The following is an 11,412-nucleotide window of genomic DNA, read 5'->3' on the forward strand; positions in this document are numbered from 1 at the left end:
GAGTTAAGTTAAGATAAGAAAAAATTTATTGTATAAAATAAAATAAAAGTTAAAAGAGAAAGAGAGAGAGAGAGAGAAAGACAGCGCGCGCACATAGTAAGATTTTATGGTTTTAGTTTTATGGTATGATATCATTGTTGGCGCTTTGAAACGGCACATACAACATATGTCGGCGTGGCGTGAGTCCCCAATTTTAGAACAAAACCTGTGGGTTGGTTAAACCCTCACTCCAATCCAACCCAACCACAAAACCATGGGCAGTTTTTCTTTTTTCTCTGTTTCATCAACAAAACCAGTTGCTTCAAAAACCAACGTATTACTACACTCTCTCTTATATTATCTTTACTCTTCTCTTTCCCCGACAACACAATCTATCATCAACTCCTATGTAATCCCATACTAAACTGCTGTTTCACTTTCTGTCCTTCCTTCCTTTTCTCTCTCACTTCATCTTCTTCCACCTTTTTCTTCAACTATTCGATTAAGGGTAAGCGCATTTATTCCAAAGTTTGTAGCTTTTGCTTGTTTTGTTGAGTTTTCAAGAGTTGGGGTTTCTTGTTGATGGAACCCAATGGGCTAGGCGCGGGAATGTTCTCTGGGTTGGTGGGAGTGGAGAACGCTTTGCCACCGCAGCAACAGCAAAACCCTCACCATTTGCAAAACCATCCCCAGATGGCTGTTCCCTATGCCTCACTCCACGACACTGATCCACATCATCAGCACCATAATCAATCGATGAAGCAAGGGTACCCTCAATATTCTTCGGTCAAGACCAAGCAGCAGCAGCAACAAAGTGCTGCCGTCAGTGACGATGATGATGACACCTCGGACCCCAAGAAGAAGGTGTCGCTGTGGCAGAGAATGAAGTGGACTGCCACCATGGTGAGGCTTTTGATAATGGCGGTTTATTGCATTGGTGATGAGGGTGGCTCGGAAGGGACCGATAAGAAGAAATCCTCGGGAATGTTGCAGAAGAAAGGGAAGTGGAAGTCGGTGTCAAGGGCTATGATGGAGAAAGGGTTTTATGTTTCTCCTCAACAGTGTGAGGACAAGTTCAATGACTTGAACAAGAGGTATAAGAGGGTGAATGATATTCTGGGGAAGGGAACTGCTTGCAGGGTTGTGGAGAATCAGAGTTTGTTGGAGACGATGGAGTTGTCACCAAAGATGAAAGAGGAGGTTAAGAAGTTGCTCAATTCCAAACATTTGTTCTTCAGGGAAATGTGTGCTTACCATAATAGTTGTGGCCATGGGAACAACAATGCTCCACAGCAAGGAGAGACCGGGGGTGAGTTGTCTCAGTCTCAGGCTCAAGTACATCAACAGCAACCTCAGCCGCAGCAGCAGCAGCAGCAGCAACAACAACCTCAGCAACAGCAACAACAACGTTGTTTTCATTCATCAGAGGTGGGGAATTTGGGGGGTTTGAGGATGTTGAAAGTGGGAAATGGGGAAGAGAATGATGAGGATTCGGATTCGGATGATGATGAGTCTGAGGATGATTCGGATGAAGAGGAAGATGATTCAGGAGAAGGTGGTTCAAGGGGTGATGTGGGGCATGGACATGAAGATATGGAGGATGAAAATGATGGAAGGTCAATGAGGAAGAGGGCAAGGAAAGTGAGGGGAGTTGGTGTGTCAGAAGTGATGATGCAGCTGAGTGCTGAGGTGAGTGGTGTGTTCCAAGATGGAGGTAGGAGTGGTTGGGAGAAGAAGCAATGGATGAGGAACAGGATTCTGCAGTTGGAGGAACAGCAATTGAGCTATCAGAGTCAATCATATGAGTTGGAGAAACAAAGGTTGAAATGGGCAAGGTTTAGCAGCAAGAAGGAGAGGGAAATGGGGAGAGCCAAACTTGAAAACGAACGAAGGAGGCTTCAGAATGAGAGAATGGTTTTGCTCATTCGACAGAAGGAGCTTGAGCTCATGAGTTTTCAACACCAACAACTGCATCATCAACAACAACAACAACATTCTTCTACTTAGATCTTGGAGGAAACTAGTTGTTATGATTTTGTAGGGGTACTTGTGAAGTTAGTTCTTATTAACGAAAATCTAAATACCATTTTGTGTATTTTTACACATGTTTTGGTAATTTGGTATGGAACATTTTTGTTTTAGAAGAAATAAAAACAAAAAAATAAAAACAAATCACGCCCGGTGGGACTCGAACCCACAATCGCTTGATTAGAAGTCAAGCGCCTTATCCATTAGGCCACAGGCGCTTTACGTTTAATTAAATACAATTATACAATAAATAACACACTATGTGAATGTTATGTTGCTGTGCCACTTTTGCTCCTTTTGTTTTTACTTTGCAGCACTATAGAAACCCCCTTATTTACGTCTCCACAACAATCCTCTCCTAAATACATAATTCAAAATCAAATTTATGATTTTCACTCTTATATTCATTGTTTAATCCAACGTTTACCACTAACTCAATATCTATAATAGTTAGAATACAACTTTTATATATATATATATATATATATATATATATATATAAAAGAGCATAACAACCCAAACAAGATTTTTTTGTGATTCAATTGACTTAACCTCCACCATAGAACGTTCAATTCACTTAACCTTCACTATAAAATAATTGATTTCCCTTGCAACAATTTTTTCTCTAGGAATTATCACACTAAAAATCAAACTTTTCAATTATAACTTGATCCATTTAGCTTGTCATTATACAATTACATAACCCGACATATCACTAATTTAGGTTGTTTACTGCTATACAGCATTATAGATATTGAATTCCTCAAAGTAAGCCTAATGATTTTAGCAGAGTCCATTTGGTATCATATTTCAGTTCATTCCATAAAAAACGTTGCCATGAATAATTAGTTTGTATAAATGCTGTTTACAAGAAAACTAAGATCAAATCAACTACCGTTATACTAATTCACTAAACTCTCCTCCAAATAGTTAAAACGATACTTACCAAACCTTAATGAATCATGGCAGTTTAGGCACTTTCAGTCGTGAAAATCAGTTTAATACACACTCTGTTCATTATATACTCTTGCTCATATGATCATAAAGACAAGACAATAAAAATATGGCCATAAACAATTGTTGTCTGAAATAACATGCTACTAGCATCTCATTTGTTTGGTAATCCGATTCAATCACATTTTCGAGCTGTGTTCTAGTATGAATAATACTAAACCCAAAAATTGGCATCAAGGGCACATTCCCTTGATTTTATGTTTTACAGCCAGCAATAATTTGCATCCAAAATTCGTTTCATCAAAACCAAGTAGAGCTAACAACCTCTACTTGTGGCAGAATGACCTGCATCTTTGAAAAACTAGGGAAAGATGTAATACAAATAAATAACACTAAATCTGTTGTTGGTTAAATGCTCCTTAATCTTCAAGCTCAATAATCTTAACCACAGATGCATCACCAAGTTTCTGGCAAACAACTACCCTGTCGTGTGACTTTATTACTCCCAATGCTTTTCCATGATCAAGGGCAACCTTAAGTATAGACTCATTTGTTGCACTTGTTGACTCAGCCTGAAAGCATAGAGTATGTGATTAATGGGGTGCATGTTAAGTAAGATGCATAACATTATTGTACATGTTTATACATGTCAGTGCAACTATAGCACTAAGCATATCATGAATACAAAGTCCCATGTTGTGTGAAGATTATTGTAGAAAACAATCAAACCTTGGACTAAGTAGAGTTACCATGATATTGATTCAGCATCTAATGTCTACCCCAAAAGAACAATCTCGACAGAACAATGCTTATGAACTCAATAAACAATATAAATGACGAGAAATCCCACAACAAAAACTTACTGGATGTCGAGGATCTGCTAGCATAGGAAAGAGACCCCTCACAATAAGTGATTGTCTTGCCTGTGTCACAAAATTGAATAAGTATGGTAAACAAAGTAAGAAAATGTAAACACAATGCGTTTTGGTGAATAAAATTTTCTAGTAAATGGGAATAGGGGTGCCTATATCCAAGTGTAAAGTAATAACTTCCAATTACCAATACAATAAATGCTTGCATGTATTTACTTTACACAGAATAAATCAATTATGATATGCTGAGAATACTCAATAATTTAAACTATATTATGATAAATGTTATTTGAAAAATATTCAGTTTCCTTAGACATAAACCTCCAAGAACAAAGTTGGCAGTTGAACTCGGAAATGACAATAAAAACAACAGAATAAGTTGTTCTTTGGAAATAGAAGAAAAAAAAAAAACAGAGCACAACTTAATTAGCAATTGTTGGCACCCCAGTTACTCATACGTACACATTCAACCCAATAACAGTCAGATATTAATAGAAACAAGCAGAAAAATCAAAATTCAACCTCAAAAGCTCCACTAAAGCTCCACCGTAGCTGATTCGTCTTTAGTCGAGGTATCACGACTGATAGAACTGGCATCGTCGGCCTATATTTAGCGATCAATCTGGCAGACATATATAACATTTTTAGATAGACAGTTTTATGGATAAAGGTTAAATGAAAATGAAAGACAGAAAGAAAAAAGATACAGACATTATTAAAGGATAGTGTTAGGATACACCGAGAAGAGAAATAAGTTAAGATAGTTGGAATATTCATGAGTTAGAGGGGGGAGGAAGTGAATTTTGCAGACTGAGCATTTGAGTGCTCTCCTAATTATTGTTCTTTTCATTCTATTCAATATAAAGTTTTCTTTTCTTTCTCTTTTCAATTCTTGGTTCCTAACAGATAGTGTTTGTTAACCAAGTCTAATCCAATTTAGAGCAACTGGTTTTCTATTTCCAAAATACTAAATATGAAGACATCAATATCTAGTACTCAAAGAAATTGAGAAAGTACCTCGCAGCCCTTCCAGATGAAGTAAAACAAATAATAACAGATGCCTTCACTTTAATTGCAGCTCGTACCTAACAAGTAAAGATTAGCCTGTGAGAATCTACTTTCAAAAAATGAAATCAAATCAACAACCATGTAAAAAAGTAAATGAACAAGCATACTATTAAAGAAATGAGACAAAAGCAAATGTAACTACCGCAGAGGAGGCAATAGATTCCAGGTGGGACATGGGTTCTCCAACATACTTGACAGTCTTCTTAAAATAAAGGTCTTGATTGAAAACTTTCTCAGCCTACAAGGACATGAAATAGGAGGTACAATTCAGCCAAAATTAAGACATTTCAAATAGGAGAGCATTTCGTATGGCATTTCATATAAGGAATTCCCAACAATGGATTTGCAGAATAAATGCACACTGAGTTTAAACACCAGAAGATAGAAAAGAAAAAAAAAAAAATAAGTAGGGACCCAGAATAGAAAACAGGAAAAAAAAATGATTTAGTTTCTTAATATAAGATGGACAGTACAACTACAATGTCAACAGTTTCCCTTAACAACAAAGCTCATGCTCAGTTGTCAACAACAATATAAAACAGAATGTCACTCTCATCTACCTCTCCTATTTAAGCTGTATTCCTGTCTTTCCTCCCTCTAACTTATTGTTCTATCTAACTATTGATATTTGATACTCTCCATCACAAACTGTTGATATTTGAGAATCTTTAACAGACAGAATAACATACTTTTCTTGCTTTAATTCAAGATTTGATACAAAAGCACCTTAAAATTTGAATGGACTCAGATCCCCAATTTTCCTAAACCTTCCCCCAAAAACACCTTAGACAGTTGTAGGAGTCGATCACTATCAGTTTACAAGAAAGCTATCAACCCAAATTAGGATTCACCAAAGTAACAGAGGTCCAACAAATGGAGAGAGTACTTCGGCCATCACATCAATAGTTCAAATAAATGTAATGAATTGAACAAAATCAATGAGATATGAAATGAACTTACCTCGGAACAAATTCTGCCGACAGTAGAAATAGTCTCAACAGGGTACAATCCACGTAAAGTCTCAGCACCCAGAAGTATAGCATCACTTCCTGTAAATTTGTTAACAGTTTAATGGACAAACACATCAAGTAGTTCTAACTTAAACACAGTGGACAAACACTGATAAAAGAAACAACACGTCAAGTAGTTCTGAAACACGGTCGACAAGCACTCATTAAAGAAACAATCATTCAAAAAGGGGATGGGGATGGGACCTTGTCAAATACTTGCAGAAGATCTTATCAATTAAGAAGCAACCCAATATTACCAGACAGCTTCAAGACCTAGATTAGAACTACCGTAGAAAAATGACATCTCTATAATTTGAAAACCAACTAAATATATAAGAAAAGAGAAATATGTCCCGAATGTCTTTGATGAATGATGAATAACTATCATGTATCTAAACAGCTTGGTACTACTGGTTACCGACCTAACAAGTGGCATTATATGAAAACTTACCATCTAAAACAGCATTGGCAACATCAGTGGCTTCAGCACGGGTTGGTCTCAAGTTGTCGGTCATGCTATCCACAACACGCGTAAGCACAGCAGGCTTCCCAGCCATATTACACTTATAAAGGGCAGATTTTTGAAATAAAAACACCTACAAAAGAAAATGGAAAATAATTAATACAGATATCTGTGCAAAAGTCAGTCTTAGAACTATTCAGCATCCCCTTAATGGGGATAGTAACAAAGATATAACTGTCTTAACATAGGCAGCAATTCATTAAGCTGATTCAGCTAAAACATATTACATTTTCCTCACAGCATACTCATATTAAAGTTTAAAGTTCCAAAATTGAAATCTAGATTCCAGAATAATTTTGCAAATACCAAGTATTGGAACCAAGTAGTAAAGACTGAAAAGAAAATATGAAAGTGAAATTGTATTTCTCACTCTATAAAAATGAGAGGGAGTACGTTCACATAAACTCTGAGAATAATCTCGTGCAAGCTATACAAGGTGCTCAATAAGCACATATACAACAGAAATAATAAGGGTTCTCTTTCATAGAGACTACAGTAGTATTGTACAACCACTATATGTCTAACACAGAATTAGTCCTACCAAAACTAATCTTATTTTGGTAGGATCCTGCACGGCAACAAAAAACTACAAAACAAATTTTTAAAAGGAAATTTACCTTCTCTGGTGGAAGATCAATACCCAAATTTCCACGGGAAAGGATAATTCCATCAGCTTCTTGTAGAATCTCATCAAAATGGGTCAATCCCTAAGAAACAAGACAGATGCAGATGTTCATATATAAAAGAATTGGCATAGCCAGTAATAATATAAGTTTATGAAAAAAAAAAACTGAAATTGTCACAGTACATTGCCAAGATATATGCAAACTCACCTCAACATTTTCAATCTTTGCAAAAATTTGAGTCTGACTGATATCACCTAACTTTGAAAGGAATTCACGTGCCTGCATTACAGACATATAAAAGTTCGTTAACACAAAGTCTAAAAATAAAAGATTAAATTTAAATACCGAAAGAGAATTTGACTTTGAGGTGACAGATCAAAGTAAAAATTTTGAACTCAAATTACCTGGCGAACATCTTCAGCATGTCGAGTATATGACAATGACAGAAAATCAATTTTGTTTTTAACTCCCCAGGTGCTTATAACCTGAAAACAAAACAAACTGAATAAACAAAAATAAAACCAAAACAATGTCTTGTCTATATGTCCGACATGTGTCTAAGACTGACAACCACACAACACCCATTCGACACATCAAATTTAAAAAACATTTTTGTGAGGGAAAACATGGTTCAATACAACATTAATGAGGGCAAATACAGTAACCTCTTTAAGAAGTTATAACGAAAGAACTTATGGTGTAAGTTTCTCTTTCTTCTTTAAAAAACAAACAGTCTAGTTCATATTAACATTTTGTATTTAAATTTGTCTTTGGATGAATCTAACTTAGAGGGTGTCTTTTTCAATGATGGTGATCAACAAGGGGTGAAATGTCTTATACGAATTAGACCCTCTTTTCAAATTTTGAATTTAAGATGAATGGACTGGATCTGTTTTTGTATTAGGAAATAATGTGTTCGGATTGGTATATTTGACTAACCTTTTTATAGATGATTCTGAATATAATATTGATTATCAGTTTAAATAATTCATAATAATGTTCAATATATATATGTGTGTGTGTGTCTTTGTCCGTGCTTCATAGAGCAAAACTAAGGAAACCCATTTCCTAGGCAAAGACAAACACTGCATGCACAATGAAAGGTAAGTTATTCAAACATGCTATTAAAAATCATAACTTACCTCCTTGTCTTTCTCAGTGAGAGTAGGCAAATCAATATGAATTTGAGAGGCATGCAAAGTGAACAGTGACCCAGCCAAGGTAGCCGTATTCTTTATAATGCAAACAACATCTTGCCCTTTGACCTCGGATACCTGAGAAGCCATCATACATATAGAAGGTTGAATATTTTTTTTATGCCTAAGGTCACACTTAGATTAAGAACATATCAATTCAGTAAATTGCAATTACAAGAAATCACATTTTACAATATACAACACAAAACTCAAAACCCAAATGAAAAGGACCAATGTGAATCATTTAAATAGATACTGGAGAACAATGAAGTAACAATAACAAGTGACATATTGGAATAAATTTTACATCTGGGTTCAATAATAGTTTACCTCCAGCCATACAGAAGTAGTTTCACTTCCTGTGAACAAGTATTGACCAATAAAAATGGTGTCTCCCTTCTTCACAGCCTATAAACAATGAGAATGAAGATCAACAATAAGGTTCAACGTCAACACAAAACACAGGTCTGAAACAAGCATTCGTCCAACAAGATTTTTACAAAATTAAGCAAGACACAAATCATAATTCAAGCAGTCACAAAAAGAAAATTTACAGGTAGGAATCAAGAAAAATCAGAGTAAACTATTACTAAGATTTAGGCAAGAGTCAAAGTACACAGATAAAATTTATAGCTAATTCAAGCAAGTCAGCTTAGAAGGAAAGAAGAAACTGACTCAAAGCATGAACTGCATATGCAGTAAAAGTGTAAAAAGTTAATTAGAAGAAACAATTTGAGTTAATTCCGGGGAAACAGTGCACGTGAAAAAAAGTCGCATCATATAACGACAACAAACAAAATATCAACGTACCTTAGCCAGCCCATCAAAATTGATTGGCAGTATTTCAGAAGAAGCTTCTTGTCCGGCATCAGGAGTTAGAACAACCTGACCATTTGCCTCGAGAGAGATAGCTTTCTCACTTTTGTTAACAACTTGCATCTCTGCACCCACTGTGTCCAGCATAACCTGAAAAATCAAATAACAAACTCTCAGCAAACATAATTCCCAACAGAAATGGAACGAAAAAAAATACAAGAACACAGAAACCAAAGATTCCTTAAGCAGTTACTAAAAAGCTCCACTGCACCTTGACAAATCAGACAGTAAACATATACAAAAAAAAAAGTAGGTTTCAGTTTCTATTCTTTTAACCAAAGCAACCAACTTTCAAAAGGGAAAAAAAGGAAAAATTGATTTGTCACATCACCAAGGTAACAAAGCCACTACAATACACGAAACCACGGAGAGGGAAGAAAACTCACAGCACAGAGCTTCTTGGTACTCTTGATAGCAACCTTCAAATTTTCCAAAGTCTCCTGATGATACTCAGGGTCATGCCACGAAAAGTCAAATCGAGCCACTGCACCCAACAACAATAAATATCAGACCATCAACAACAACAACAAAAAAAACCCACCCACAAAACCCCATACCTCCACAATCTGAGAAAAAATAAATAAAAAGGGAAAAGGTGTGAAATAACATACCAGACATGCCAGCTTTGAGACAATTAGAAATAGTTTCAACGGATCTAGATTTAGGACCCAGAGTACCAACAATCTTTGTCATTGCGGGGAAAAAACTCTGCCAAAAAAACAACCTTTTTATAATATTCATAAAATAGATCCATTGATTGAAAAGAAAACGGCGGAGAAAAACTAACAGGCTTGGATGGCTCAAGGATGGAGACCATCCTAATGGGTTCCTCGAGAAGCAAGTGACTGGAAGGCATGTTTGAAGATCGATCGACGAACACTACTTCAGCCGCAACAAAACCTTGAGAAAACCAAAACGCGAGGAACACAGTTCGAGGATTGAACAGTAGCGTTGGTTGGTTTTCCCTGGAAGACCAAACCAAACCAAAAAGGCAAACACAAACGGTGTTCTTGGAGTGAATGAATAATTTGGAAGAATATGCTTTCAGCTTTGTTCTCTCTTTAATATATTGTTGATTTTCAACTCTCGTAGTTGTGTGTGTGCGAATGTTTTTGTTTTGTTTCGTTTCGTTTTTTTATTTTCACAGTGCGTGGTGAAAAAGAAAATGGGAAAAAGGAAATGACACGTGGAGAAGCCAGCTGTCAGATGGGGCCCACCCCGTTTGAGAACCGTGCCTTTCTTGCTATGGACCCGCCGTAACGAAAAGTACTACGATGACTATGGTCTTAGGTTTTTTTTTTTTTTAATTTGTTTGTTTTGTGTGTTTGTGTCGCTTTTAGAAGAGAATGAGGGGTGGGTTGGGAGCATATTAGGTGAAAGCCATGGTTAATGGTTGAGGCACGTGATGCTGAGGCTGCATTACTGTGACGGCACGTGACATAGTGGTGCGGTGGAGGAGTTAGGTGACGCCACTACAGCGGCGTGGAACGCATGGTGGTGTCGCGTGCCAGGTGAGGTGGTTTTTCAATTAGGTCATTGACATTGACCTTCTGTTATTGATGAATTATTTTTAAAAGTTTTAAATTTAATTAATAAATTAGTAAATACTTATATAAAATGATGGAATATTTAATTTTATTTATAAAATTATAAGGAAAATCAATTAATAAACGAAAAATATTTAAATATAAAAGACGTTATACTTCAAAAACCTAAAAGTATGTGTACAGACGTAAAACACACAAAAGTATAAGTAAAACGAGTTAAAGTTATTCATTAGAGCCTAATCAATTATGTATTTGAAATATAATATAATATGTTATGTCATCGATTTTGTACTTCCTTTGTTGGTAGTAATGGGTTATGCATTTGTTTATGGGAGCAACAATATCCTATGGACTTTGTTCCCATTGTTGATTTTTTTTCACATGCACACACTTTTTCCAAAATATTTCCTGGATAGCATACTGTGCATAATATTTATATGCATAGCACAGTTTTATTTTTCATTGAGAATTCGTGTAAAATATAGTTTCTAGTACTAATGACTCTGCAAAAACAAAATTTTCTTATTTGACAATAAATTTCATGATGAATAACATTCAGAAATATATTGGTAGTTACAGTTGTAATCTCATTAATGTTTTAATGATATATGTTTGTTGGAGTTTTATTTCATTAATTTAATATTTAAAATTAATTTAATTAATTGAATACGTGACAAAGATAATAAGCAAAGAAAGTTTATAGTAATTTATATTAGTAAGAATGTTAGGATTA

The 11,412-nt window shown here is 35.5% G+C and overlaps 2 protein-coding genes and 1 non-coding gene across 3 annotated transcripts; 1 reads left to right on the forward strand and 2 right to left on the reverse strand.

Moving 5' to 3' along the window:
• The first annotated feature begins 248 nt into the window (after window positions 1–248).
• On the forward strand, window positions 249–2,082 carry LOC114189715 (uncharacterized). The gene has a single exon (XM_028078373.2). The coding sequence runs from the start codon at window positions 562–564 to the stop codon at window positions 1,984–1,986; it is 1,425 nt and encodes a 474-aa protein (XP_027934174.2). The 5' UTR covers window positions 249–561; the 3' UTR covers window positions 1,987–2,082.
• Window positions 2,083–2,152: 70 nt separating this feature from the next.
• On the reverse strand, window positions 2,153–2,225 carry TRNAR-UCU (transfer RNA arginine (anticodon UCU)). Its single transcript has one exon. It is a non-coding gene; the product is annotated as a tRNA-Arg (tRNA).
• Window positions 2,226–3,084: 859 nt separating this feature from the next.
• LOC114191953 (pyruvate kinase 1, cytosolic) lies at window positions 3,085–10,216 on the reverse strand. Its single transcript, XM_028081428.2, has 16 exons — window positions 9,920–10,216; window positions 9,744–9,840; window positions 9,519–9,616; window positions 9,067–9,222; window positions 8,587–8,664; window positions 8,203–8,334; window positions 7,465–7,545; window positions 7,268–7,339; window positions 7,052–7,141; window positions 6,363–6,507; window positions 5,862–5,950; window positions 5,044–5,139; window positions 4,851–4,918; window positions 4,356–4,455; window positions 3,825–3,884; window positions 3,085–3,533 (listed from the first exon to the last, which is right to left on the reverse strand). The coding sequence occupies exons 1-16, from the start codon at window positions 9,986–9,988 to the stop codon at window positions 3,381–3,383; spliced, it is 1,584 nt and encodes a 527-aa protein (XP_027937229.1). The 5' UTR covers window positions 9,989–10,216; the 3' UTR covers window positions 3,085–3,380.
• Between the last annotated feature and the right edge of the window lie 1,196 nt (window positions 10,217–11,412).

This window comes from Vigna unguiculata, chromosome 7, assembly GCF_037176805.1.
Source record: "Vigna unguiculata cultivar grain cowpea cultivar isolate G323 ecotype 2 chromosome 7, ASM3717680v1, whole genome shotgun sequence".
In the NCBI taxonomy this organism is placed as follows: Eukaryota; Viridiplantae; Streptophyta; class Magnoliopsida; order Fabales; family Fabaceae; genus Vigna; species Vigna unguiculata.

What these genes read in the sequence shown, in the direction of transcription:
- LOC114189715 (XM_028078373.2), top strand. Translation starts at nt 562, where the DNA reads ATGGAACCCAATGGGCTAGGCGCGGGAATGTTCTCTGGGTTGGTGGGA.
- LOC114191953 (XM_028081428.2), bottom strand. Translation starts at nt 9,988, where the DNA reads ATGCCTTCCAGTCACTTGCTTCTCGAGGAACCCATTAGGATGGTCTCC. An exon ending in TCTCAAAGCTGGCATGTCTG is followed by an intron (nt 9,617 to 9,743) that starts GTATGTTATTTC and finishes TGTTGGGTGCAG; the next exon opens with TGGCTCGATTTGACTTTTCG. An exon ending in TTGATCTTCCACCAGAGAAG is followed by an intron (nt 6,508 to 7,051) that starts GTAAATTTCCTT and finishes TTTCTTTTGTAG; the next exon opens with GTGTTTTTATTTCAAAAATC.